This window comes from Antechinus flavipes, chromosome 2 (assembly GCF_016432865.1).
Source record: "Antechinus flavipes isolate AdamAnt ecotype Samford, QLD, Australia chromosome 2, AdamAnt_v2, whole genome shotgun sequence".
Taxonomy (NCBI): Eukaryota; Metazoa; Chordata; class Mammalia; order Dasyuromorphia; family Dasyuridae; genus Antechinus; species Antechinus flavipes.
In genome coordinates this window covers 128545667-128572940 of record NC_067399.1, presented here as the reverse complement: position 1 = coordinate 128572940, position 27274 = coordinate 128545667, and the positions used below count along the sequence as shown (strand labels likewise).

The following is a 27274-nucleotide window of genomic DNA, read 5'->3' as shown; positions in this document are numbered from 1 at the left end:
CTGGTTTTCTAAACTTTTTACATTCTATTATCTTCTATGTATTATGTGATCCTGCCACACTTATCTACTTGTTCTCCTCCATATAGGATCTTCAGTTTTCATTCCTCTTCATCAGCTATTTACTATATTTAGAATATTCTTGCTCCCAACCTCTAACTTTTAGAATCCTTACCTTCCTACAGGACTCAGCTCAAATGCCACCTAAATCAGAAACCTTTCCCGAGTCCAACTCCTTAACTTCTTGCTTTAGTTTCCTATTACTATTCCCTTTAAGGTTACCTTCCATTTTTTTTCTGAAGCATTTACCTCACAATTATTATAAGGATCATATGAGATGTAACCAGAGCCACAAAGCCCATTGATATGGGACCCTTTAAGCTTAGATATAAAGTGCTTAGAAAAGAAAGGTGCTTAGAATGGTGTCTGACTTACTTAATGTGTATTTTCTTCCTTTTCTCTACATCTATCTTGTATATTCTTATTTGCTTTCTCTACTAGAACGTAACCTTCATGAGAGCAGGGAACAGTTTTTGCTTTTTCTTGGTATCCCTTGTCTTTGGCCTAGTTCTTAGAATATAGTAAATAGTTAATAAATGCTTGTTGATTAATTGATTACTGGCATTATAAAAAGGTATTATAGTTATTATTATTAATAAGATATTTAAAAAGAGATTAAGACACATGTACAATGATTAAGTAGCAAATTATTTTTCCTAGTACTAAGTACCGCTAATACTTAAGAAATGTTAATGGATCCTGGGAAGAAAAACTATTTCTGATTTCTCATTAGTATAAATTCCACAGCAGTTTATTCAGAAAATCCATGGTTTTTGAATTAAACTGAAGATGGCTAAGAGTTAGTAAGCTTGGTGAAGGGATATTGGTAAGTCACACCATTTGGCCAAAGTTCAAATCCATCTGGCTATACCTGGTCATTCAAGGACATCATTTAAAAATTAAAAGGCAAAAGGAAAAAATATTGAGAATATTCTGAAATTGATCTCTACCTTAAACCATTGTTTCTCAAAATGGAAAAATGAAAAGTTTCCCCAATTTGTCTCTAAGAACTGTAGTCCTACAAACAGTTGTTTGATGACTACAGAAGCAAATACTGGGGCATCTAAATTGAAAGAGAATTCCTTCACAGACTGCCTCTTTTTACTTCAATCTTTTTAAGTCTTTCAAAGTTTTTCTACTATTTTACAGAAGCTAAAGTTATGGAGCTTTTAACAGTTTCTTCATGATGATTATATAAGATATTTATGGTGATAGTGACTCCAAGATGATTTATTGACCATTCAATTGTTTGTGTGTGTGTGTGTGTGTGTGTGTGTGTGTGTGTGTGTGGTGGTAGTTATGATTGTTGCTTTTATTTTGTACCTACTATATAGCAAAATACTCCATCCATTGTTTGTGAAAGGTATCTCTTCTTCATCTCTACCTTTCTATAATTGCCCTTGGATTCTAAGTTATGAAGACTAATATAGAAGGTGGCAGTTCCAAGAAAATAAATATATGTGAGCATCTATCATCTGATTTTGAGACTCTAAGCTATGGTGCCTTTGCTAGAAATATATACGCCAATGATTGAGAAAGGAATAATTAATACAACTTTCACATAAAAACATGGAAGCTGGAAAATAAACAAGTAACAGCTTTGGAGAACAGAAAACACTAACACATCACTTTCATTTACTCCTGTTCAGTGTTCAGGCACTGCTTCATTTCTATTGGTAAACAAGTGTTTTCTCACTCACTGTCTTAAAAATCACAGATTGAACAAATATTTTTTTGAGACAAACATAATGATCCAGGCCTAAAATAGTAGGAATACAGAATAAGGTATAACAAAAGAGATATGACTTTTATGAAGAGACTAAACATATACAATGTTTTCATATTATCATTATATTAATAGACACTTTCTTTCTATGACTAGTTCATTTAAGAGGAATCTTATATGATTAAAAAGATGAAAATGAAAGGTGTCCGTTGCTCAGTTCAATGCATAAAATGATGATACAGCTATCGGCACAATTTGTTATATTTAATACAAAACATGTGGACCTAATTGCCTCCACTTTGCTTTACTCCATATCGTCCTAATTAGAAAAAAAAAAAAAAACATACCCATATGTATATATAAATGAGCACACACACACACACAGTCCCTGCACATCCTCCCCTCCCCTTGCCATGTCATTTGTGCCTGGGTTTTTACCAGAGCTGTTAAGTAGAAAAGTACCACAAATTGTCCCTGGAGTAAGTGGGAGGAAGCAAACTTCCAAATGGGACAAAGGAAAGGTAAATCAGGCATTAGGAGGGAGACAGAGAGAAATAAATGTTGATGGTTTAGGGATCACTGCTGAGGAAACTATAATTTAAAGGCAACGAAGCAGTAGGGTTAAGGAAGGCACTTAGCCTAATCCTCCACTAGTACTTTCCAATTTTACCCAATTATTCTTAGTTTTTCATTGGTAAATGTAGCTTTTACGCTGCAGCAGGAATGTTTTCAGTGCTGTCTGAATTCAGCACCTTGGAATGAAGTTCTATATGTGTATGCACATATATATACTTACAGGTGGACATACATACATAAACACATATATTTGAATATATAGAAGTACAGACACACATGTACACACATACTTGGATTTATACACAATGCAAATATATATGTATTTGGTGTCTATATATGAATATATGTGTGTATATATTTGTATATTTCTATACATACATATATACTTATGCTTTATTTGTATATATTTAATGTATACTTATAGATATATGCACATATATTTGATTTCTATAGATAGATGTGTGTATTATATATGTATTTATTATTATATGCTCAAAAAATAGTGATCTATAGGCACTATTTCCTATGCCTATACTGTCCTCCCTCCATTTCACCCATTGAAATTTTATCTTTCTTTTATATTCCAACTCAGTTTCATTTGTGAAACTTTCCCTGATCTCAAACCAACAACTGTATATTTTACATTTTGCCATTTAATCTCTGATATAGCACTACATGAAATTGTATATTATATTTATTTCTGTATATTTTTTATCTCCTCCAAAAACTACAAATTCCTTGAGGACAGAGATCATATTTACCTAATTTTGTATTTCTAGGTACTGAGATTGCATACAATAGGTACATAAACAAAAGTTGGTTGAATGAATAAATGAATTTTTCATATATTTCTCTTGACTAGAAACCACTTCTTGTTATGAAAACACAGAAAGGACAGAAAAAAAGGCTAACCTGAAATGCACAAGGGGTGTTATCCACACAATAGACTCTCAGGTTGTAATCCAGGGAGTTACACGACATGCAGCCAAAGACAGCCACCTTGAGTTGCTTCACAGCACAATCGGTGATGGGTTCTCCAGCCAGTGCATATGTCCCAAAGCTGTCCAGGAGGACATGACATGCAAACGGGTCCAAGAGGCAATAACAGGAAGTTGATTCATCCTCCACTGACATCACCTCCTGTTATGGAAATAAAAGACACACACACACACACACACACACACACACACACACACCCCTTTTAACTTTATTGACATGCTATTTAAGATTCATTCTACAAGTTCACATTCCCCCCTCCCCCAGAATATTTTTCTTTTTCTAATTGCCTTGATGCTTAATACAAATCTTTCATCAATCATGATAAATACTTTAATCAGCAACTGTAGTTATGGTTATTTATGGTGCAATGAATTTCTACTTAATAAGTAATAATAACAAAATATAAGCAATTTCAGCATCATTTAAAACGTCCTAATATTCCTTGTTAATTTTTTCAATGTCAAGTTAAGAAATTGTCTTGAATATCAAAATCAATAAGGGAAATCTTTATGTTGGTCTGCTTTTAACCACCTTTTTCTGGTATTCATCAAAATAATTCATATTTTCATCATAGGTTGTTTTTGCCCTGCAGCATAACAGAACCATTCATGAAGCCCCATTAAACACTCGGCTTGAGTAGCTTCTCCTGCTAAATTTCTCCACTTAGCTCTTAGCTATTTGTCATTTGCTAGAGCTGGAAAAACAGAAACCCAATGCCATCTCCCTTAACAACAAAACCTTCAATACAAATAAACAAATAAACAAACAAAAAATACTGATAAACTAGTGAAACAATACAGAGAAAGGGAAATTAAGTTAGCAAAAAAAGTAGAGAAAATAAATTTTTTAAAAATGCCAAATGAATTGTTACGTTGGGTCATAAAATTTAAAACTTAGAGCTATGATTATGGAGTCCACTTTTATTTAACAGATAAGGGAACTCAGTCTCAAAATGATAAAATAAGTTGTCCAAGATTATATGGTTAATAAAAATAGAAGGTCTATTCAAAGTAATTCTAGGTTGTAGATCTAGAAATAACTTAAAGATTAGTGAACCTGTTTTATATGGAGGAAACTAAAGCCCTGGGATGTAACTTACGTAAATTCATACAAGTAATAAGTAGCTAAGTCACAATTTTAAACTGAGTTCTCTGACTTCAAATCCAATACTCTTGTTCTACATTGCTACTCAAACTGGTGTTTTCGCCGAGATATAATTTTGCCTGTTCTGTTAAGGAAATTCATAAAATTCACGATTCCAAGGAAATTTCTTCCAAATATAAAAGCAATGAGGGCATGGAAATAAGATGTATGTATGAATTCAGGAAGCAAAATCCTGAATATGGAGATAGCTGTAATGTTGGGAATGCTCTTCATCATCTGAAGATATAAACATTTTTTTAAAATAGGTAATCTTTTCTTCCCTCCTTTTCTGAAAACTCCTGAAAGCAAGCTACTTCAGGTGGAAACTGGGTACCCACGGGCAGATTATACAAAACAGCAGTGTGTGTGTGTGGGGGGGGGTTTGGTATGTATGTATGCATGTATATGTGGGTGTAGTGAGGGGAAAGGTGCACAGAACTGTAAGATTAGTAGGACCACATACTTTGACGGGGTGAGACAAGGCTGAGAAGGAAGGCTAGGCTAGGTTCTGAAGGGATTGAAATGATAAACAGAGGAATTTATATTTGATCCTAGAGATCATAGGGAATAACTGGAGTTTGACTAAGGAATGACATTCAGACCTGTGCTTTAGGAAGATCTCTTTGACAGCTGGGTGTGGAATGGATTTGAGGGAGGAAGAACAATGGGAAGAAGCTACAGCATGTTTATCATATATTGATTTACTTGCCTTCTAGGGGAGGGGTTGGGGAGGAAGGGAGCAAAAAAAATTTGGAATATAAGGTTTTGCAAGAGTGAATGTTGAAATATATAGGACTGCTTGCCTTCTAGGAGAGGGGGTGGAGGGAGAGAGGGAAAAATCTGAACAGAAACGAGAGCAAGGGATAATATTGTAAAAAAAAAAAAAAAATTACCCTGGCATGGGTTCTATCAGTAAAAAGTTATTGTAAAATAAAACTTAAAAAAAAAGAGTGAATGTTGAAAATTATCTATTCATATGTTTTGAAAATAAAAATCATTAATAAAAAAAAGAAAGAGAAAGGAAGAAGCTGCAGGAGATGAGAAAAGCAGCACATTCAAAAGATAATGTGGTGGCAGAAACATTAAGATTTGGGCACCTTTTGATTGTGTAGAGTTGGGGAGAAGAAGGAGGAAAGGATAACAGAAAATTGTGAACTTGGAGGAGTATAAGGATGTTGGAGGCTCAACAAAATAGAGAAATTTAGCAGTTGCTTAATTTTTTGGGGGAAAGTTACTTCATTCTCTTTTGGATGTGCTGAATTTGAGATATATATGGATTATTCAGTTCAAAACGTCAATAGTCATTTGAAGGACTGGAGCTCAGGATAGTGACTAGGGTGAAGATTAGACATTCAGATGATAGATAAGTCAAAGAAAGCTATGTGTTTAGGGATGCAGGGGTAGCCCTTTCCTCCATCCTCAATCCTCTATCTTTTTGTATTTGGCATTTTGACACTGTTGTTCATATTCTCCTTTCTGTATTTATGTAGCTCTATTCTGTTCTTACTCTCCTCCATACAATACTCTCCAGTTTCTGTTGTTGCCTCATCATCTGTGTTATACTTCCTAACTATGGATGTTCCCCAAGCTTTCATCCTATGCTTGCTTCTGTTCTTTTTCTATATTCTCTTTTGGTAACCTTGTCAGCTCACTTACATTTAACAATCATCTCAAAGTTGATAAGTGCCAGATATATTTGTTCCATACCATCCATATCTACATATTCATGCCCATTATCTTCACAGTTTCCCACCACCATTTGCTTGTTGGACACTTTAAATTGTATGTCTCAGAAACAATTCAAATTCAATATATCCAAAGATGAACTCATTTTTTAAACCAAATACAAACGTTTTCCAAATTTCTTTGTGTCAAAAGAATCACTACTCCTTCAGTATTCCAAATCCCTAACTTCAGTATTACTCTTGACTGTCTGTCCCACATATATCCAATTAGTTGCTAAATTTTGCCAATTCTTTCAAAATATCCATTGTTTTCTATGCTTTCTCTCCAATTGCACAACTATAAACTTATTTTAGACCCCAGCTTCTTAAACTGTGGTTCATGATCCTACATGTCTCCTAACTGAATGGAGGTTGTGAAATTAAGATTTATTCTCAGTAACTGTTTGATTTGTATCTCTACTTCATATAGCAATATACCTGGGGGTCACATAAAATTTTTTTCAGGGGAAAAGGGACTGCTAATGAAAAAAGCTTAAGAAGCTGTAGTTTAGACCTTCATCACACAACCAAATGAATGCAACAGTCACCCTAATTGATCTTACTTCAAATCTCTCACCATTACAGTCTATCTCACAAACTGCTGTCAAAGACAGTGTAGATGATTTTCCTGACCATATGATACTCTTCTCAAAAAAAAAAAAATCCTATTGCTTTAAGAACAAACTATGAACTCCTCTCTTTAGCTTCTAATGCCTTAAATAACATGTTTTCAACCCCTCTTTTCAGCCTCAGTGAACAATTTTGCTCTGTTACATAGCCAACATTGCTCTCTCACAGTCAATACTTCATCTTCAATCTCCATGCTTCTGTACTGCTATCCCCCATGCTTCAATTCCCTCCTTACAACTTCACTTCCTTTTACATGCAGTTTAAGCACCATCTTCTATATGAACTATCCTCACTCCCAAACTGCTTTATATTTTGTATTCTTTTATATTTGTTCTCTTTAAATTCACATATATATTGTTTACTCCCATTTGAATTTAGGCTTTCTTTGAATAAAATTATTTCAATTTTTTATTTTATTTTTAATTTATGAAATAAATAAGCATTTCACTAACATAGCAGGATGATTAAAAAAAAACTTAATTGCACATAGAACTGCAGATTCATTATGTACATTCATACATGTATTTCTAGTGCTTAACCCAATGGCCTGACACATTATAAATGCTTAATGCTTACTGATGGACTAATTGATATAAAGATCTTGGAGTCATCTTCACATGAATGACAATTAAATTGATAATGTCACCAAATAAAAATTGTAGAGGGGAAAGAGAAGGGTGCTTAATACAAGGTTCGGGTCATACTCATCATTAGGGAATTACATAATACTTAATAGTATGCTCTTGTTTTTTGGAATGTGTAGTATTTCGCAGTTCATTCTGAAACTAAATCAGGAGTTTGGATAAACTATTGTTTCTGGTCTCCTATTTAATACCCCAATACAAGTTCAAATAGAAGAGGATTAGAACTGAGCACAAAGAGGTACATATCTGAGTAGATATCTAACTGTAACTTTTTTTCCCCTCATTGTCAGTGCTGAAAGGGTTGATTATAAAGGGTTTATAGAGCATATGACCCCTGAGAAGAAATAAATATTTAAAAATCACAAAACAAGTAATAGAGGTTAAGTTCATCTCCTAGTTAGGATTCCCCACCAGACATACTATTGTTTTGGCGAAAAAAATTGGTCTCACCTCCCACTTGCCCTGCTGGGTCCTCTTCTTCAAATGAATATTCCAGTGCTCCGAACTGACATCAGCACAGTGGGGTATGGTCAAGGCAAATGGAGTGGTGACTACCATGTCTGAAGGACCACAGGTGACTTCAGGACTCAGGAGAACTTCTGATCCATCTGGTTGGAGGCTTTGTTTATATTTGGAGGAAAAGAGGAAACATGAGCCAAAAAGAAGGGTGAGTCAGCATAGCACAGTCATATTTCATGTATTAACAAGTAGGGTCAGGGAGAAAGTAGTGGTACTTGAGGGATGAACATAAACCAAGTTTTCTGCACTGCTCACAGCCCAGAAGATGGGTCACATACATGCAAAGTAATTCTATTTACACCTAGCAATTTTGCTGTAGAACAGCTGAACAAGGCTCTTAACAGTTGATGCCTACAGAGTGAGTTAAAGCCCGCATTTCAAATCCAGGGTGTGGGGAAAGGGGAAACTGACAAATGCCTACTCATCTTTGCAGTGCAGAGTTGGAGAAAGGATGGGGATCAGGGGTCAGAACCACCAAAACCCCTCTCCCAGCTGCAATGCAAGAGTCCTACTGATGGAACACCCAAGTCCAAATGTTCAAACATGATGAAAACAGCTGATGCTGACAATGTTGCCACCAGATTCTTTCCTTCCAATGATACTATCGACAATATTTTTCATAGTAGTAAATAATGACAATAACTTATTATATAACAAAACAGCCCTTCAGCTATGTGCAGATTGAGCGTTAACTTTCCTCATTTTGAAAATGTATTTTCTGCCAATGCACAAATACATAGGTTATACATATTGACAGCACAGCAGACAGATATAAATATGCATTTTCAAATACATGAATATAGATCTTTCAAATCTCCCTCGTTTGGTGTCTAAATTTAACGTCATCCCACACAAACCTGGTGTTCACATTTTTTATTTTGTTCTCTGTATTGTGAATAATTCATAATGAGAATGCAGAGTCATGAGACAGATGAAAGAAAATGACAGTTAACAGAAGGAAAAAAAAATCCACCTCACTGAATGAGTCCCTATTTCATTTCTCCTTTTCTTTCTTCTATTTCCTTGTCCTTTGGGAGGTAATTGCGAATTCTAATACAATAGTTAGATGGAGGATCCTAGGATGTTCTTTTTCCCACCAACCCCTTTTCTCAATTCCTGGCTAGAGGGCCTTGGATAATTTGCATTGTCTTTCCTTGCCTTTTTTTAATTTATAAAATTAGAGGCTTACATTAGGGTAGAGTTAATATTGAGGCTCTTGGAGGAAAGAAGTATGAAAACTTCTTAGAAGTTTTGAAGCATGAAAATATTATAATTACTGAAGTTGTAGACTCACAGATATATAATTAGATATGATCTAATGCAACCAACTCATTTTACAGATGAAGAAACTGAGGCCCAAAAAGCTTACGTGACTTGCTCAAGATAACACAGGTAATTACTGTCAGAATCAGATTTGAACACAGAACCTATGATTTAATCCATCACTCTTTCTACAACAGCAGGTATGAACGATCAGTGACCAGTGATTGAAAAAGCTTCCTCCTTGATAAAAGAAATCCTGTTTCCAATGTTCTTATTTTGTAATAGCTTTTATACAAGCTCATGAAAGAGGTCATTCACATTTTAGTCTCTAAATTTTGTTGACATTATATTCTAATGATTTTCTCTTCTTTTTTCCTCTTTTCTCTCTGCCAATCTCTCTTTCAACCACTCTCACTCTCTGTCTCTTCTTTTTATCTTTTTTTCTCTCTCGCTCCACCACAAGTTAGCAATTGCCCTTGTATCTTGTTATCTGTGATTTGCAGGTGCAAAAAACAAGATATTTACCTCAGCAAGTCCATCATCTCTGGCCTATGGTAGTTATTAAATCAACAACTGACACATACCTTTTCACTACTGCCTCACAAAGCAGCACCCTGTACAGACACAAAGGCATTTAGGTTTACTTAAAGTTAACTACAGCCCCAAGTTGGACGATTCCCACCCCTGTCTGAAGCAAAATACAGGTGAAGCTGAAAACCATCCTGCATTGACTCTCAGGCACCATGATCAGATTAAGTGAGTCACAGGTGATGATTCTCCAAAGGAAGTAAGCTGAGCTTTTGGAGCGGAAGGGCAAAAACAAAGGTTTTTTTGAGGGGACTAGAGGGGGGCAAACAAGAGGGGGTTTGGAAAGTGGCCCATTAGCCATTGGGAAGTCTTCATGAACAGCTTAGAACAATGTGCTCGAGGTCTGAAAAACGTAAAATTTAAATGTGTGCTATAACCAGCATGTGGCAGCAGCCGTGGACCACTGCCAGGGGCCATTAGGGAGGGTTAAGCGGTTTTTGTGTAATTGGTGCCTGCATTCATCACGTACAGGAATAGCAGGGATGCTTGTGAGTGACCGATGACAAGCTCTCCTAAAAGAACTATTTAATTGCTTTCAGAGAATCATCCCCCTTGTTGAACATATTGTTCAAACATATGGGAATTTGGGGAATTATTTAATGCCAAATGAACTGAAATCAGCTAATTAGATGAACTCTCACACTCATTGTGAATAGCAAGACTCCTTTCTGTAATAACTTAAACAGCATTAGGAGTCAGAGGCAGTACATATTGGGTATTAAGCAAAGCATGGGATGGGAGCTTTGCATAAAGCAGATACTGGCTATTTCCATAAGTGCAAAGTAAGTAAATCAAGATTTATATCTAATCCCCTACAGTGAAAATAATGTGAGTGGGTGTAGAGTCTCCAGTGAAGGAACAAAATATAATCTCTCCATTTTTCCATGATTAATGATAATTTGCCCTTTCCTGCCTCCTTCTATCTGTGGCAATCAGAGGGCTTTACAAATATTAATTAACACTCATCACACACCTGTGGAGGCAGGTGTTTCAAGCATAAGGTCACAGAGAAGTCAATCAAACTGATAGGAACAAAACCCAAAATGCCTGACTCATACTCTCCTGCTGTAGTAGTACAGTACTATATTTTACTTCTCTGTTATTGCTTTCTTCTTGGGGTTCTGCCTTGATACCTTACTGGAGCTTTCAAGTAACCCTGAGTTCCTGAAGGAGCTACTTGGAGTAGTCCGTCTAAGATGGAAATACACCGAAGGTAGACCTGGTGATATAAGATGTGTCTGTTGTCCAAGAACAAAAATGCTGCTCACTGAGCATTTTTGTCAGGCTTAGGCAACTCAGGACTTCCTACCAATGCATAAAAGAATAGCAAGCTACATCAGTACAGATAATAACATAGCAATGAAATAAAGTTATATTAAAAATATCTGGAAAAAGTTAACCCCAGGAGTTTTCAGTCTAATAGTCTGACACCTAGACTTTCTCAAGGGAAAAGCAAAACAACAATAATAGCCATATCAATGAGACTAAACTTAGGAATCACAGTTCATATTCTAAGCCATGAATGTAGAAATCATGGGCATTTTTTTCTGGTAGAGAGTTGGAAAATTTGAGATTAAAAATCCCTAATTGCAAAAGCAAAAGTGAAATGTATAAACAAAAGGAGATTTAAAAAAAATTAAACATTTGATACATGAAAACCATAGTGGAGTTGGTATGCTTTTTTTTAACAGTGAGAAAGATTGTATAAGCTTTCTGAGATAGTACAAACTGAATTACTATTATCTATAAACTAACACCTTTAAATAGTAATAGTATTCCAATTAAATAGTAAAATAATATTCCAAAAGTCTTAAACTTGTACTATATTAGGAACCCAATGTAAAATATCTAGCACTAGAAGTAATCTTAAAGAATTTGTGGTCTAATGCCCTAGTTTTGTAGAAGAGAAACCTTTCCACCAGAAAGGTTAAATACCAAGGTCACCTCCAGTTGCAAAGTCAGGATTTGAACCCAAGTGTTTTGATGTCAGATCTAGCACATGTACCCCTATACCAGGATGCCTCTGTAACCCAGTCTGTAGAATACAAGGTACATACGAAGGAGATTTATTCTAGACATAGAGGGAAATCCTGATTGTGTAAACCTCAAATTCTAAAAACTATAATTAATATAAAGCCAGTCTTGGTGGAGATAATGGCTTCTTATAGGCTAGCCTAGAAAGGATAGGTTTGTAAATTTAAATTCTAACCCTCACTGAGCTGCTGAATGTCCTGGAGGAAATTGCCTCATGTTCCTATACTTGGCTTTCTCCATCTTAAAAAAAGTAAGTGGCAGAATAATGTGCTTGTGAAAACATATGGGAACTACCATGTTAGTGCTGCAGAAATGCTGACATTTGTTATACTTATGGATACCAGAATTCCGAGAAAGGGACAGCACTAGGAAAAATTATGAAACAGGCAATAGATATCCAATTCTATTTAATTACATAACATTAAGTGCCTACTGTGTGATGGGCTTTGTGATAGTATATTATTCAACTGTCCCTTCATTTCCTTATAGATCATTCTTCTCTTATCTCAGTCAGCAATCTTATGAAATCCACCTATTGCCCAGAGTGTTGATTTGGACAGTTCTGGCCAAGTCTCGCTTCTTTATTAGTTTCCTAGAGACTGGAATTCCCTGATTCCTATCTCAATACTGATCCCCACTGCTAGGCTGTTTTCACTATGAATAGAAAATATTGAGTAAGAAAAGTTGATAAAATTCATAGGAGCAGCTTTTGAGTGGCTCAGACTATAATTTTCATCATTTTCCCAGTCTTGGTACAAAAAACATGAAGATCTCTGCTCTACATGGTGACCACACAAATAGAGGAGGTTCAAGTGTCAACGCTTATGAAGGGAATCCAGGCCTCCTATCTTTACTGTCCTAAACATCATCAATTAGTGTTTCTTCTGAATTCACTGTAGATATTATTACTATGTATTTTCTCCCCATCAAGTATAATTCAGTTGGAGAGAAGATCTACTATCCCTCTTTTTATCATCTAACTCCCTTGAATACTTCTAAGGAAATGCCAGCATATTCAAATACTACTCAGTTCTCTCCTATTTCCTAGTGTTAAGGAAAGAATCTCAAAGCAACCTTCCATTGTTCCAATGTCCAATGAGACATTGCCTCTGTTTTTTTAATCCTCTAGGATCTACAGTACCGTATTTTCCCTACCAGACTGTGACAATCCCTCCTTTTTTGGGGAAAACAAAGCAAAACAAAACCAAAAACAACAACAAAAATAATAACACTTTGTTCTGAGGCCCATTCAAATTTCCTGCTTGGAATAATATAACAAATAAATCTGGTGTTAATAAGCTGATAATGCTTTACTAATGATATATCTTTTCCAGTATGTTGTTAGATTATTACTACTAATGAAAGCACTAAGACTAGGACTACCAGTGTCAAAAAGAAAAATATCTTATATCTATAAGACCTATGTTGATTTACAAATCCCTTTTATATAAATTGTCTAATGATTTTCATCCAACTCTGTCAGATAGGACAAGGCAAACATTATTTTATTGGTGGTATTACCAATAAATATGAATTATATTTTACTGGTGGAATAAAGATACTTGGAGGATTTAAATTATTTGCCCCAAGTTACAAAAAAAAAGCAGCCTGCAGGGCTGAGAGAATTAAGGCCAACATTTTTGACCCCAGGTAAAACTTCCTGTTTTTATTTTTCATCTAATATAATTACATTTTAAGAATCTCCTTTGGAGCCTTCTGAAGGAAAACATGGTACAGTACATAAAGAACTATGCCAGAAGCCATAAAGACCAAGATTTAATTCTGCTTCAGACATGGGAGAACAGGGGTTGAGTGAGGAAAGGGGGAGCTATGTGCCTTTGAGCAATTAAAGCTTAACACTGTACAGAGTTTTGGAACAACCTGTATACTGACTATGTTGCTGTGGGGAAGTCACTTAATCACTCAGGGCACTAGGCAACTTTTTAAGATGACAGTTTATAGAGAATTGATGAACTGATTGGTAGCTCCCAGGTAAGGGACCTCCCCATAGCATTGAAACCACAAATCTAATCCTTATTCTTATCCTATTTCTGATACCTTAAACCATAGGGGTGAGTAATGAGAGGAATTCTGAGAAAGGGTCAATGAAAGGAAACATATTTCAGGATAGGATGGGGAGGAAACCTTGTTCAAACTGAAAAAGATATGCCTTATAAGAAGGAGTCTCTCTTCTATCCCTCTCCCTGAGGATAATCCTAACGGGGATAAAGCAGGACAAGAAATTGGTGTAAACCTCAGAGTTATATTGTAAAAGTGATAAATTTATATATGTCTAGGTACATTCTGCAGGATAGTAATAGTGAAAAATGTGACTTTATACAGGGCTGGCTTTAGAAAAGCGACTGCTTAATAAGGAATATCTAGGAGGGCATCAAAACTGATTTTGCGTCTGTTCTTAAGATTCAGGAGGTTGTAGCTCAACATACAAGATGTTGTCTCCTGCAGGCAGGAGAGTCAATTCCTAAATTCTAGACTTCTTTTGCCTCCATTGCTGTTGATTTTCTGCATTAGTTAATTATTCCTCCCTGCTTTCCTTCTAATATGTTATTGGGTCTATATTATAGATTAATTTTGGTTTTGATCACTTTTACTCAGCAGATCATTCAGGAAATTAAGACAAGCAATTAATGATCGTTTTACAATGTCAAACCCCAGGTCAATATATAATTAAATCATATTTTAATAGAACGAACATAAAAAGGCAGTTGGATGGGAGCTGTACTTAGTCACAACCCTGGATATGGGGGAGGATGGGGAGGAGCTCAAGAAAGACAGCAATTCTATCCTCCCACTTCCAATCCAAAAGTAGATACCGAGTTTTAGCTGTTTTTCTACTGCCTTTAAACTTACCAGTATTTTTCTCCATTGTCAATTCTGCAGAAATCTCAATTTTTTTCTGGTTCATCTATATATTTTTTTCTCTCAGCCAGAACATTTCCTTTACCTATGAGCCCCATTTAGAGAATCTGAATAAGCTCCATCAAGATCTATTATAGAATCATATAGGGCTATAGATTTAGAGCTGAAAAAGACTTTAGAGGAAGTGAGAGGAGGAAAAAGAATTTTTTTATGTACCTACTATGTGCCAGGAGCCTTGCTAAGTAATTTATAAATAGTATTTCATTTGTAGCTAGCAGGACTAGCTCTTTTATTTAATAGAAAAGGAGACAGGCTTAAGATTAAGTGATTTCTCAAAGTCATACAGAATCAGTATTTGAACCCAAATTTTGTGACTAAAATCTAGCATTCTTTTCACTGTACCACTGTATAATAGTCTAACTTACTTAGATTCTGAGGATGCTATTGCTCATGGAAGTTTCCTAAGGGCTTCTGTAAAAGATTAGCTTAATTTTTACTTATGTATCTGAATCCTAAGGAGGGAGGATTTATTTATTTGTTTATATATTTGTTTTTGGAGGAGGTAATGACGACTGAAGAGGAAAAAAGATAATAACAGCATCAGAGAAAGAGATTGGCAGAGGAAATGACCATTTGCTTCCCTTAATTTGTGTACAAATTTTTACAGATAGTGAATCACTGATCAATAATTGTTCTTTGTGTAAGGCGCTGAAGAATATCTGTGGAGATATAATATACATTTTCATTCTTTAGTTATTTCAGTCATGTATACATTTCATGACTGCATTTGGGATTTTCTTGGTGAAATATCTAGAGCCATGTTCTTCTCCAGCTCATTTTAGAGATGAAGAAACAGAGGCAAATAGGGGTAAATAACTTGCCTAGGATTATACAGCTAGTAAGTGTTTGAGGTTGAATTTCAACTCAGATCTTCCTGATTCCAGGCTTGGTGCTCTATCCACTATTCCACCTAGCTGCCCCACTTACTCATATATCAAACACATGCTAAATGCACTGCAAATACAAAAACAAAAGCAAGGCAGTCATCATCCTCAAGGAATTTATATTCTTACTGGAGATGTAACACTTATTGGGAAAATGGTGAACAGAGAAGTGAGTTATAGTTTGAGAGTCTCAAAGAATATGAATGTAATGCCTTAGTAGTTTATTAACATGCCCTTTCCACAAGGAATGGTAAGACTAATTGGATTATAGTTCATGGAGAAAAGGAAAAAAATGTGGTTTTGGGGGGATAAAGAGAGGGAAAAGGTCAATTTCGAAGAGTAAAGCAATAGTAGAGTGAAACAGCTCAGAGACAAATGGCCTCATTCCCCTCCTATTACAATGGATTCTGCATTTGAGATTCTAGGCTCTGACAGATGAGTCAGATTTTACCTTATCTTATTGGACTTCTTGACTTTTGGCTTTGGAAGATTCTTAGTTTTGGGAATCTGGGAGACAGACAATCCCATCTTCTCACTTTTTTTTACTATTGTTCAGTCATTTACTTCTGACACTTCCTAACTTCATGGACCATAAAACCTCAGGCTCTTCTCTCCTCTCCTACCCTTAAAGACTGTCCAAATTCATGATGACTGTGTCCAAATTCATGATCACTGTTTCCATGATACTATCAATCCATCTCATCTTCTTCTGGCTCCCTTTTGTGTGTTGTTTTCCCTCATTAGGATGTAAACTCTCTGCTGGTAAAGATCATTTACTTTATTTTTTTATTTTTATTTTTGTATTGACACAAAATAAACCCTTCATAGATGTTTTATTGTTCATCCATTCAGGTTTTCAAACAATGGTGAGTTAACTAGCCTGATTCTTCCCAAGCATAGTTTCTGTTTATCTTATCTGTAAGATGGGCAAAAGCAGAGGTAGGAAAATGGAAGGGAGCGAAAGTTAGGTGAAAGCTTGGAAGAAATATCAGATGCCTGTGAAAACTTACAGGGTCAAATCAAACTGAAAGATTAAATTGTTTACATATGTAAAATGGTCATAGTTTACACCCACATTCACAGGGTATTTATCCATTAATAAATCAAAGGAATCACAAAGCATGTGTAAATCATGACTTCCTAGATACAATTTAAACCTCATCTTTCATGCAGTGTCAGAGTCGGTATTTTTCACTGAACCATCATCACAGTTCCTTGGAAAATAAGCCAGTTTAGACGAGAGAGAAAAATAAGATGGTGGAGGAGGGGTGGAAGCAATGACTCTAGAAATGAATCACTCAGATTTTTGCAGCTTTTAGTTCTAATAAGTTATTAAGGTTGTTTTTGTTTGTTTTGTGGTGTTCTTTAGAATATTTATGATCTGGAAAAATATTGGTGAAAATGAGAGACATAGACAATCTGAATCCTTGCAGAAGGAAAGGAAACTTTGTGGATTAGCTTGGATCCATCATAAAAATATATAACTGGCCATTGAGAGACCATAAGTGAGGCTAAAATGTGCCTTTTTTCATTAGACCTTTATTAAGAAGCAATTATCTGGAATGAAAATGATAATCTATCTCAAAATATCTTCATAGGCCTAGTTATTCAGTCTGGGCAGTAAAAAAAAAAATGAAACATAAAAATAATTCCAGTATTTAGGGAGCTCCTTTACAATGTGCAATCAAATTTGTCTGAATCCTAGTCCTATCTTAAAGGAACCTGGAGCAGGCCTTCAATATGAATTAATGAATTCTTAGATACATCAACAAAAACACAGAGAGAACAAAGGGAGGAACATGGGGGCCTTGTAGTTATGAGATTTTAGCTCCTAAAAGATTTCTTTTTATTCTGTTCCTCATCCCTCATCATCCTTAGTGTGAGTACAAGTAAATCTCAGTCTTGGGGAATATGAGGAAAGAGAAAGAAGACATTCTTTAGGACAGGGATTCTTAAATTTTTTCCTCTCGTGATTCCTTTTCACCTGAGAAAATTTTATGTGACCCTAGGTATATACATACATATGTGAATCAAACATTCACTGATAAAAAATCAAAATTTCATGACCCTTACATTCAGTTATGAAGCTTCACATGAAGTCTTAAATCAGTTCAAGAAGCTTGGTTTTCAAAGTGTCTGGTCTGATTTTATCCAATTCAGATTAGTTTCTCTGTTTTCCATCTCTCCTCTTTCTTCCTTTTCATCTCTCCTGATTGTGTCTTATCTCTAAAATAAAACCCCATAGGTACTCATATCTTGGAAGAGGAGAGGAAATATTGGGAATTAGTTTGGGGGATGTCATAAAAATATATAAGCAAGGAGGAACATATTTCCACTGACCATTGAGGAGACCACAGGTGAGGCAGTAGTGTGCCTTTTTTTCACTGGATCTTTATTAAGAAATGATTATCTAGAATGGAAATGATAATCTCCCTTAAATATCTCCATAGGACTACTTATTCAGTCTGGGCAATAAAAGAAATGAAACATAAAAACAAAAATAATTACAGTATTTGGAGACCCCTTTACAATGTGCAATCAAGTTTGTCTCCTAGTGACTTTTCTTTTATTGAAGAGAGATGCACCTTCCATTCAGATCTATTAGCAAACACTCACAAACCATTGTTATCTTGTCAATTGCATCTTTAATTAAAGCCTCATTTGGGCCACTCTAATCACTTCTACATTGTGAACCACTGGGGCTTTAAATGTGCTTTGATGAAAATGACAGCAATTTGTATTTCCTTCCCCCGTGTGGGGGAGGGGGCGAGGGAGATAATATAAAGAGAATTTTAGAGTGTGGGAGGAGTAAAGTTCACTTCCAAATAACATAGATCCTTAGTTTCAGAAGATCTAAATGTTATTTTATCCCCTTTTGTAATTATTACTTTTTTTGTAATAATATTATGCCAAGGTAACTAGGTAAAATAATATACCTGATTCTACTATAGAGAAGGATGGCAGCTTTACAAAGGTGCATTAACCCTTCCCCACCATTAAAATGCCATTTCGTAAATTGCCTCTTCCATTACACTGAATAACACTGGGTGGCCAGGAAGAATTAATGTATTTCCCAAATGGAAGCAATTTATTCTCTTCCTTCTATTAGCAACAGGTTTTTTGTTATTTAGAAAGATACTTTTCTTCAGGAGACCACAGAAAATTTGAGTCATAAATAGAAAACAATTCCTTGTCATGGGATGGATGGATACACACATGAATTATCATTCATATTCTACCCATTAGGCAATGAAAATAAAAGATTCTAAACTCTCCTTCCTCTTCTTCTCCCTCTCTCTATTTATATATTGTTTCCACAAGAATCCAGATGTCTTAACAGTTGAGCCTTAAATAAAAACTCGTAGCCACTCCACTCCCCCTTGCCATTAGGATTGCAATTGAGTTTTTAAAAAGAACCCAGGAAAAATCTTGAAGCTCTGACCATCTTTACATACCACTGTGTCATAAACTCTCAATCCTCGCTAGGATAACCCCCTTCTTTTGAGCATTGCCCCTTCTTATCTTGACCCCTATCCTGTCAGGATTAAGTTATGATCTTTTTCTGAAATTATGGCTTGTCCATCCTCCAAGTTACTTTGTCCCCCTTATTTGCTTTTGTTTTCCCTATCAAACCCTAGCTAACTAAAACCCTATATAAGTTCCCTGCCTCATTTTATCTGCACCAAACACTTTGGACAAGAGTCCCATTCAGTCAGCTAGCTCAAACTTCACATTTAATGATTAAAAACCAATTTCTTGGTTGCCTCAGTTTTTTTGGCATTACCTAACAAGACTGGACAATGGACTTGTTTATGGCAAAAGAGATATATTAATTGTGATAGCCTTCACCATTTAACTTATTTAGAGCTACTAAGGTCCCTAGACATCTTTTAGTCCAATGTCACTCATTTGACATGTGAGTAAACTGAGCTCTGAGAGAAAAAGTGATTTGCTCACAACCACAAAAGTAATAAAAGGAAATTCTGGCATTTGATCCCAGATTTTATGCCTACAGATCTAATATTCTTTTCACTGTTTACCGATCACTGCAATTGGATTGATCTGACTGCAATTCCTGTAAATTGTTAAAATTAGGAAAAAAAAAACACTTCCTCAGAAAAGACTGGTCACTTTGCCTGCAGAGAATTGGCCTTACTGTCCTGATCTAATCACAAACACACCTGGAATACATCACTCTGGCCCATGAACTAGATCCAAAGACATGCATAGTAATTTAGGAACTTAAACAGACTCACATCCGGGAGAGTCAACAGAAACAACATCAGACTTAAAGGAAAAGAGGCAGTGAGTGAGCTCAAGAAAAATCAACTCTATTCTACTTTTATTCCCTTTTTATTTTATGGAAAATTCATTCAGGGAGGACACCTTTAGTGAGTTTGCTCTGAGCAGATGATTATATTCTTATTCTACTTGACAGGATCTCTATTTTGGAGGAGAGAAACTTTGGCAAATTGAGAAAGACCAGTTTACTTGTGTATTCACTGGGTCTAAATGGCACAGAAGATAGAAACATTACTCTTCCTGAGTTCAAATCCACACTCAGGACACTTATTAACTGTTATCCTAAACAAGTCACTTAACCCTGTTTGCCTCAGTTTCCTCATCTGTAAAATTATCTGGAGAAGGAAATGGCAATAATATTTATGCTAAGAAAACCCCAAATGGCATTGTAAAGAATTAGACGTGAATATATACAAGTTTGCAAATTAGTTTACTTTCTATAAATTGTAAGGTATTTATGTCACTAGTTGATTTTTTTAAGCAAGGAAAAAAGGGATTTTTATATTATTTTTTTAAACTTATACTAATTTAAAAGGAATTAAAATCTATCCCAAAGTATTTATGGACTATGTCTAAGATTTATAATTTATAAATCTCTAGGTACATTTTTATCAAGAAAGATATTAATGCTGGATTTAAATAAGTTGTATGCTTCTCTACACTATCCTATCAAGATTCAGAAGTTTTTCCTCTTTGCTTTTGTCCATAGGACATGGTAGTCTGTACCAGCAGCAATATTTTACAAAGTCATTTTCATTTTCTGAAATGGAAATGTTTATGGTTTTTATCACATTCCACATCACAGTCCTCAGCCTTGTCCCCAATTTTGTACCTTAGCTCTCATCACCACTGCCTGTTAGAATTCCTAGCTAAAGATCAGCTCAAATGCTACCTCCTACATAAATCCTTTGTTGATACATTCATTTGCTATCATCCCTGCTAAAATTCTGAACAAATCTTATATTTGTGTTCATATGTTGTTTCTCTTTTTTAGAATATAAGCTTGCAGAGGGCTGAAACTTTTTAATCTCTGTTTCTTATATTCCCAATTCCTAATACAGTTTCTGGCAAATAATAGGTACCTTGCTGAATGAATAACTATTTATTTTTCAATTGTAACTCAAAGGGCAATGTATGCTCCTTGATAATAAACAAAAGCTATATTCTAAAACCTGAGGGTCTTCATGCTCATCAAATCATTTGGATTACTGCAATTACTCTTACAACATCTCCCTAGATCCCACTTCACCCATTCTATTAGCTAAACATTAAGGAAATAATTTCATCATTGAGTTTAAGGGGTAACATCAAACATTTTTTGAGAGGCAGCCATTCTGTTTCCAATAGGTTTGAGAATAAGGACAAGATCAAGAAAAGTTCTAACTGGAAAGTCTCACCAGGAAACAGAATCAAGGGAAAATTTAGGTAATAGACATAGACACATGTTTTGCTCCCTCCAGAAATTTCAGATATCAGGGGGATATGGACTGTGAATATCATATTATGTGTATATAGATAGTGTGTATATTATACAATTTGTAATCGTGTATATACACATAAAATACATAGATGTATATGTGTGTATATACATATATGTATACACACATATAGAACTGTGAATTCATAAGTCCCAGTTGTAGAAATTCCCTGTATTCAGGTAAGTAATTGTTATCTAATTTATTTAGTCATTGGTAGGTCAAATGACTTGTCTAGGGTAGCATTATGTGTGCAACCTAAACCTAGATTCTCTTAAAAAGGAATCCTGTTCTTTTCTCCCTATACCTAACTCCTACTGTTTATTTAACACTTAAAGATTTGCAAAGCACTTTCTTTGGAATATTAATATACAATAAGAGGGAACAGGTACTTATTTACAGAAAATTGAGGGTCAGTGAATTTAAGAGACTTGTCCAAGCAAATATGGGTATGACTTTTAGATTCTGTGTCTTTCTATGACACCACAATTGTATGGGAAATGAATGACAAGAAACTATTGTCCTGAGCTAGACTATGTCTTTATGACAGATGGGTGCCTAGGGGACTTCGCTGAGTTGTAGTTGTGGAGTAAAATTTGGAATGCTCATATCAATGTTCTTACAGAAAACAAAACCTAGATCTTCTAGCTCTTAGCATTGAAAGAGGAAGGCCCATGTAGTTTCTGAAGGACCAAGGATAAAAAGGGGTCTTATCTCTTGGAGCATCATATAACTGACTAAAGTCATGAATTGCCTCAAAACCTCTCTCTTGTTAAACAGTAGTTTTAGTTTTAGGTTTTCTTTTTTTAAATGAACAAAAGCTGGTCCATACTGCTTCCTGCCTTTAAAAGGCTTCTTTTCTTCCTCATCTCTCTTTCTCTCTTTCTCCCTTTCTCCCTTTCTTCCTTCGTCCGTCTTTCTTTCTTTCTTTCTTTCTTTCTTTCTTTCTTTCTTTCTTTCTTTCTTTCTTTCTTTCTTTCTCCCTTCCTTCCTTCCTTCCTCCCTTTCTTTCTTTCTTTCTTTCTTTCTTTCTTTCTTTCTTTCTTTCTTTCTTTCTCCCTTCCTTCCTCCCTCCTTCCTCCCTCCTCTCTTTTTCTTTCTTTCTTTCTTTCTTTCTTTCTTTCTTTCTTTCTTTCTTTCTTTCTTTCTTTCTTTCTTTCTTTCTTCTTTCTTTCTTTCTTTCTTTCTTTCTTTCTTCCTTCCTTCCTTCCTTCCTTCCTTCCTTCCTTCCTTCCTTTCCTTCTTTTTTCTTCTCTCTCTCTCTCTTTCTTTCTCTCTCTTTCTTCCTTTGTTCCTTTTTTTAAAGGAAAAAAATCCGTTTTTTGGTGGAAAGATGCAAAGTGATAATACAACAGAACTGGCCTCTTTTAATTTTGTCATTAAAAAGTTGATTTTGCATGTAGTTGCTTTCAGTTTACCACTTGTCCTTTACTAAACTAGGCACTGACTTCTCTTCTCTTCCTTTCATCCTTTTCTCTATTTCTCTAAACAGTATCATTTCATTCCCCTCTATCCTTGTTTTGGCTTTTATTCCATGCTTTGCTTCTTACTTTAAATCAACTCTACTCTCTAAATCTTCCAAGCAATGTCAAGGTCTTGTGGAACCAGCACCCTTACTTCTTGACACTGGACATTTTTCTTATAGTGCAGAATTTAAAGTCCGAAGAAGCCTTAGAATAATAATATTGGGGCAATCCTTTCCTTGGCATATGTAGTAAAATGAGTATTACCCAGCCCTAACTCCTGTCCTGCCAAGAATCAGAAAAGGTTAGAAGGCTGAAAATCCCATATGAGAGAAGGATGAAGCGATTATACATGTGTTCATGGAAACCTTTTCAGTAAGACTGTTTTTGACATTGCCAATTCTAGCCCCCCAAACTGGGCAGAAATATCCATAGAGCAGTGTAATTGAAAAAAGAAATGAATGTTTGTCTTCGGTTTCATGTTATTGCTTCTCAGAAGAAAGCTCCTTACAATTATTTTCTGGTCCAGTTCACTATATTCTACTAAAATTGGAGGGAAAGAGTGGAGAGCTAGATTAAGGAATGCAGACAATCTGAATTGCACTAATTTATCTTACTGAATCAACATAGAATCTCTGTAACAGAAGTTAGGGCTTTTTTTTTTTTTTAATCCCTTCTCTGTATTTATCTTAATTTTTCATCAAAACCCTGTCATGGCAATGGGCATAGAATATGCAAATTTTTGCAAATGTGCCTGGGGAGACACACAGAGAGAACTAAAACCCTTCAGATCAAATTTTGGAAATATTTTAGAGATTGGCATTTTGCAGCCATCTTCCTAAGATTAGAAACCATCCCTATTGTTCTTCTCCCCTCCAGAGGGGCTCCTTTTTAAAGAGGCATAGACTGACATTTAGCCAGTCCCTTAATGGCTGCTATCCAGGAAGAGCCCATAAGTATCTAAGCAGAAGGTTCTTTCAGCAATAATGATTTCATATCATTGTCTTCCCTCAGGGCTGAGGCCTCTGGAGTTTCTATTCCTGTCATGTCATTAAGACTCATATTCATTGTGAATGCAGAAACCCAACTGTTCAAACTATCTTCTATGACAAGACCAAGCAAGCTGAGGAAGGAAGCCAGAAAAGTATAAACTGATAATCTACCCCATCTTCAGCCCTAAGGAGAAGACTACATTGGGAGTGGGGTTGGAAGTTTGTATTTAAAAAAATAAAAAAAGGAACTCTCCCAAGCAGATACAACCTAGGGGACCTTGAATATCCATTGTGTAGAAAAGGAATTAGGTTAATCTGTTTTGCCACAGAGATCAAATCTAAGAGTAACAGGGGACTGCTCAATATAAAAGAACTTCCTAATAATTTGATCTGCTAAATCTATGGGCCACTGTAGGAAGCATTACTGAAGGTCTCAATGAATGGATGTATGATTAATTTTTTAAGAATAAGGGGATTCTCAGTCAAATAAAATTGATGAGATGATCTCTATGGTTCTTTCAATATTGAGATTCTATGATTTTCCATGACCATAATCCAACTCTACTATAGGGTTGTTACTGACAGTGTATTCTAAAGGAGAAAAATGATGAAGAGAAATAAGTAACCTGGTGGAGATGGACTACTGGCCACAGGAAATATTTCTTGGTATTTTACTAACAAGTGTTCCATTTGGCAACATAATTAAGTTTGAGGGAAAATAATACAGGGTGATAATTAGTAATATTTAGGGATGGGGGAGGGGAGTTCTTTGGGCTGGTGATTTATCATTTGAATTTTGCTTTCATTTACTAAATCAACTGCAGAATTAAAAATCTCAGAGTTGTAAAGGATGATGACTCTATATCTAACTAGAATCTTCTCTACACTAACAAGTAGGCACCCTTGTCAGAAGGCTTTCACTAGGGAAAATCCCACTTACCACCTCTTCTGGTAGTCCATTCCTCTTTTGGATAGCCCTAATTGTTATGACATTTTTTTGCTTATGATGTTATTTTCCTTACACCTAGGTCTAATCTGCTTCTCAGAAAACCCCTGCCACTTCTTCTTTGGCCCCACATCTCTATAAATTACTTCAGTGGGAAAAAATACATTGACCAAAATTAAAAAAATGGATCATCCTTTTTCTTGAATTTTGGAATAACTGACTTCCTGAATCTTCGTGTTGTGAAGATAGCCAAGGCCCTTACCATGTCAAGAACACTAAAGATAAATGTTCAGTAACACAGTTTTTCTCTCTGATTGCCTTGATCATCACTGCCAACAGACATTTATTAAGAACCACAATGTTCAAAGTACTCTACTAAGTACTAAGTGAGATACTGTTAAGATAAGACACAAATCCTGACTTCAAGTGTCTGCCAAGTAATTTGTGCTGATAAAATATATTGATGAGACTCCTTACTAACTTCTGGATATAAAATCAGAATCTTATAGAATTTAATGACCGAGGGACATTAAACTATGTACTCCAATCCATACTTCCAAAAGATCTACCCACTCTCCCACACACAATGTACCTAACCTAACTATTGGTAAACCAACTTTGGCTTTCCTCTGTTTCCTTCAATGGAAGATTTTACTGCCTTCGGAGGCAGTTCATTCTACTTTAATCTAGCTCTATTTTTTAGAAACTTCCTTATTTTTCTTGGTCTCAAAGACTATATTTCTGTGTAACTTTTACCATTATCCCTAGTTCTGCCATCTGGGGTCAAATTGAACAAGTCTAACCCTCTTCCATGTCACAAGCCCTTCAAAGGTAGGAGACAAATGTTATGTCTTTTTGTCACTCAACTCTTCCCTTCACCAGGAGAAATATATAAGTTCCCTCACATAATACTCCTTAAACATGGACATGAGATCTTTCACTGTGGTAGTGCAAATTTGAGATTAGACAGGGAAAGAAATATTGAAGAGGGGAAGTAAATCTATTTCAACAAAACAAAACAAACAAACTAAGACTACCACACAATGCAGATAAGTGTTCTCTTACAGGCCTACCAGTAATACATGTAGGATACTCTGAGAAATTCATGTTAAATTCAGTCACATTAACGGCCTCACTTTAAAAAATAATCAAAATCATGCCATCTGAGAGTATATAAATATAGGGACTATTTTTGCTATTTGATTCATACTATACCAACAGTCTCTGAGAATCTGGTTCATTCAGGGCTCGCCTCATTTATAATCAGTACACAGCTCCACCAAGTCTCTAAGAATCTGGTTCAGGGCTTGGCTCATTTATACTTAGTACAATCTCAGTATTAAGACTTTTCTACAACACTGGTGATATAAATTACAAAAAGGGCAATAGGAGTAACTAGAAAATGAATCCTAAAAAGAAAAGTGGGATAGACATTCATTTAATTATAGCATTAAAATGTTGTTTGGAGAATCCTTGTGTATCTTTGAAATGTGGTGGAGATAGAGGGCCCAGTTAATCGAATACTCATACCTATGGAGTTAAAAAGGGGGGGAGCAGGGGCAGTGGTGGGTAGGGATGGATTCTTGGGGCCTAAGGCAAAGATGAGAGAAATAGATCAGTGCTGTTGTCAGCTCAGCAGAATCTAAAGAAAATGGGTCTTATTTGAGCAGCAGCTCAGAATGATAGAATTTAGTTCTGTGATAGAGCTCAGTATGAAAATGGGTTTTCAAGTGACATCATAAAGCATAGATGACACTGAGCTGCTATGTAAATGGCCTTTTCTTTTTCTCAACTCTATGGCTTTGTTATAGAAACACACACATGATCTCAAATCTCAACCACTTCCTGGCAGGGGCAGCGGAAAAGAAAATGGGATCCAGCCTTCAGCAAGGTGTCAGAGAGACATCTGTAGGATTTACTCATTTGTCTGTGGTTTAAAACTACTCGGAAGAGACTAGATTTGTTAAGGAAACTAAATGGCATTTTCCCCAGGGACTGGTCTTTCTCTGGTAGCTAGAGAGAATATCCAGGAAGCATTCAGGAAACTGAAGAAGAATGCATGCTCTCTGAAACTTAATTTTACTTTCTTGAATGTAATAGATAGAGAAAGGCATAGTTCACAGATCTAACTTCTAGAACAAGCAGCTACTTTTGTCTGATCATTTCAGAGTGAGCAGTAATGAAACTGCCTGTTCGATAAGTGAATCCCAGCTTCTGCCAGGGCTATAAAAAGGTGAATGAGCATGGTCTATTAAGCAAGGTGCACAGAGCTGAAGATTTTCTATAAGGTGGCAACTGTAAGTTCAGGTACACTTTCAGTGCACTTTAATCCTTTTGGTGAATCTCTTCTTTTTAAAATCTCAGGATAT

The 27274-nt window shown here is 35.6% G+C and overlaps 1 protein-coding gene across 1 annotated transcript in view; it reads right to left on the bottom strand.

The window, feature by feature from the left end:
* UNC5D (unc-5 netrin receptor D) overlaps positions 1-27274 on the bottom strand; it is a 790136-nt gene that overhangs the window by 60544 nt on the left and 702318 nt on the right. The window contains exons 12-13 of the mRNA XM_051975504.1: positions 7950-8118; positions 3272-3499 (exon numbers count right to left, since the gene is read on the bottom strand). Coding sequence (XP_051831464.1) covers positions 3272-3499; positions 7950-8118 — 397 coding nt within the window. The remainder of the gene's footprint in view (positions 1-3271; positions 3500-7949; positions 8119-27274) is intronic.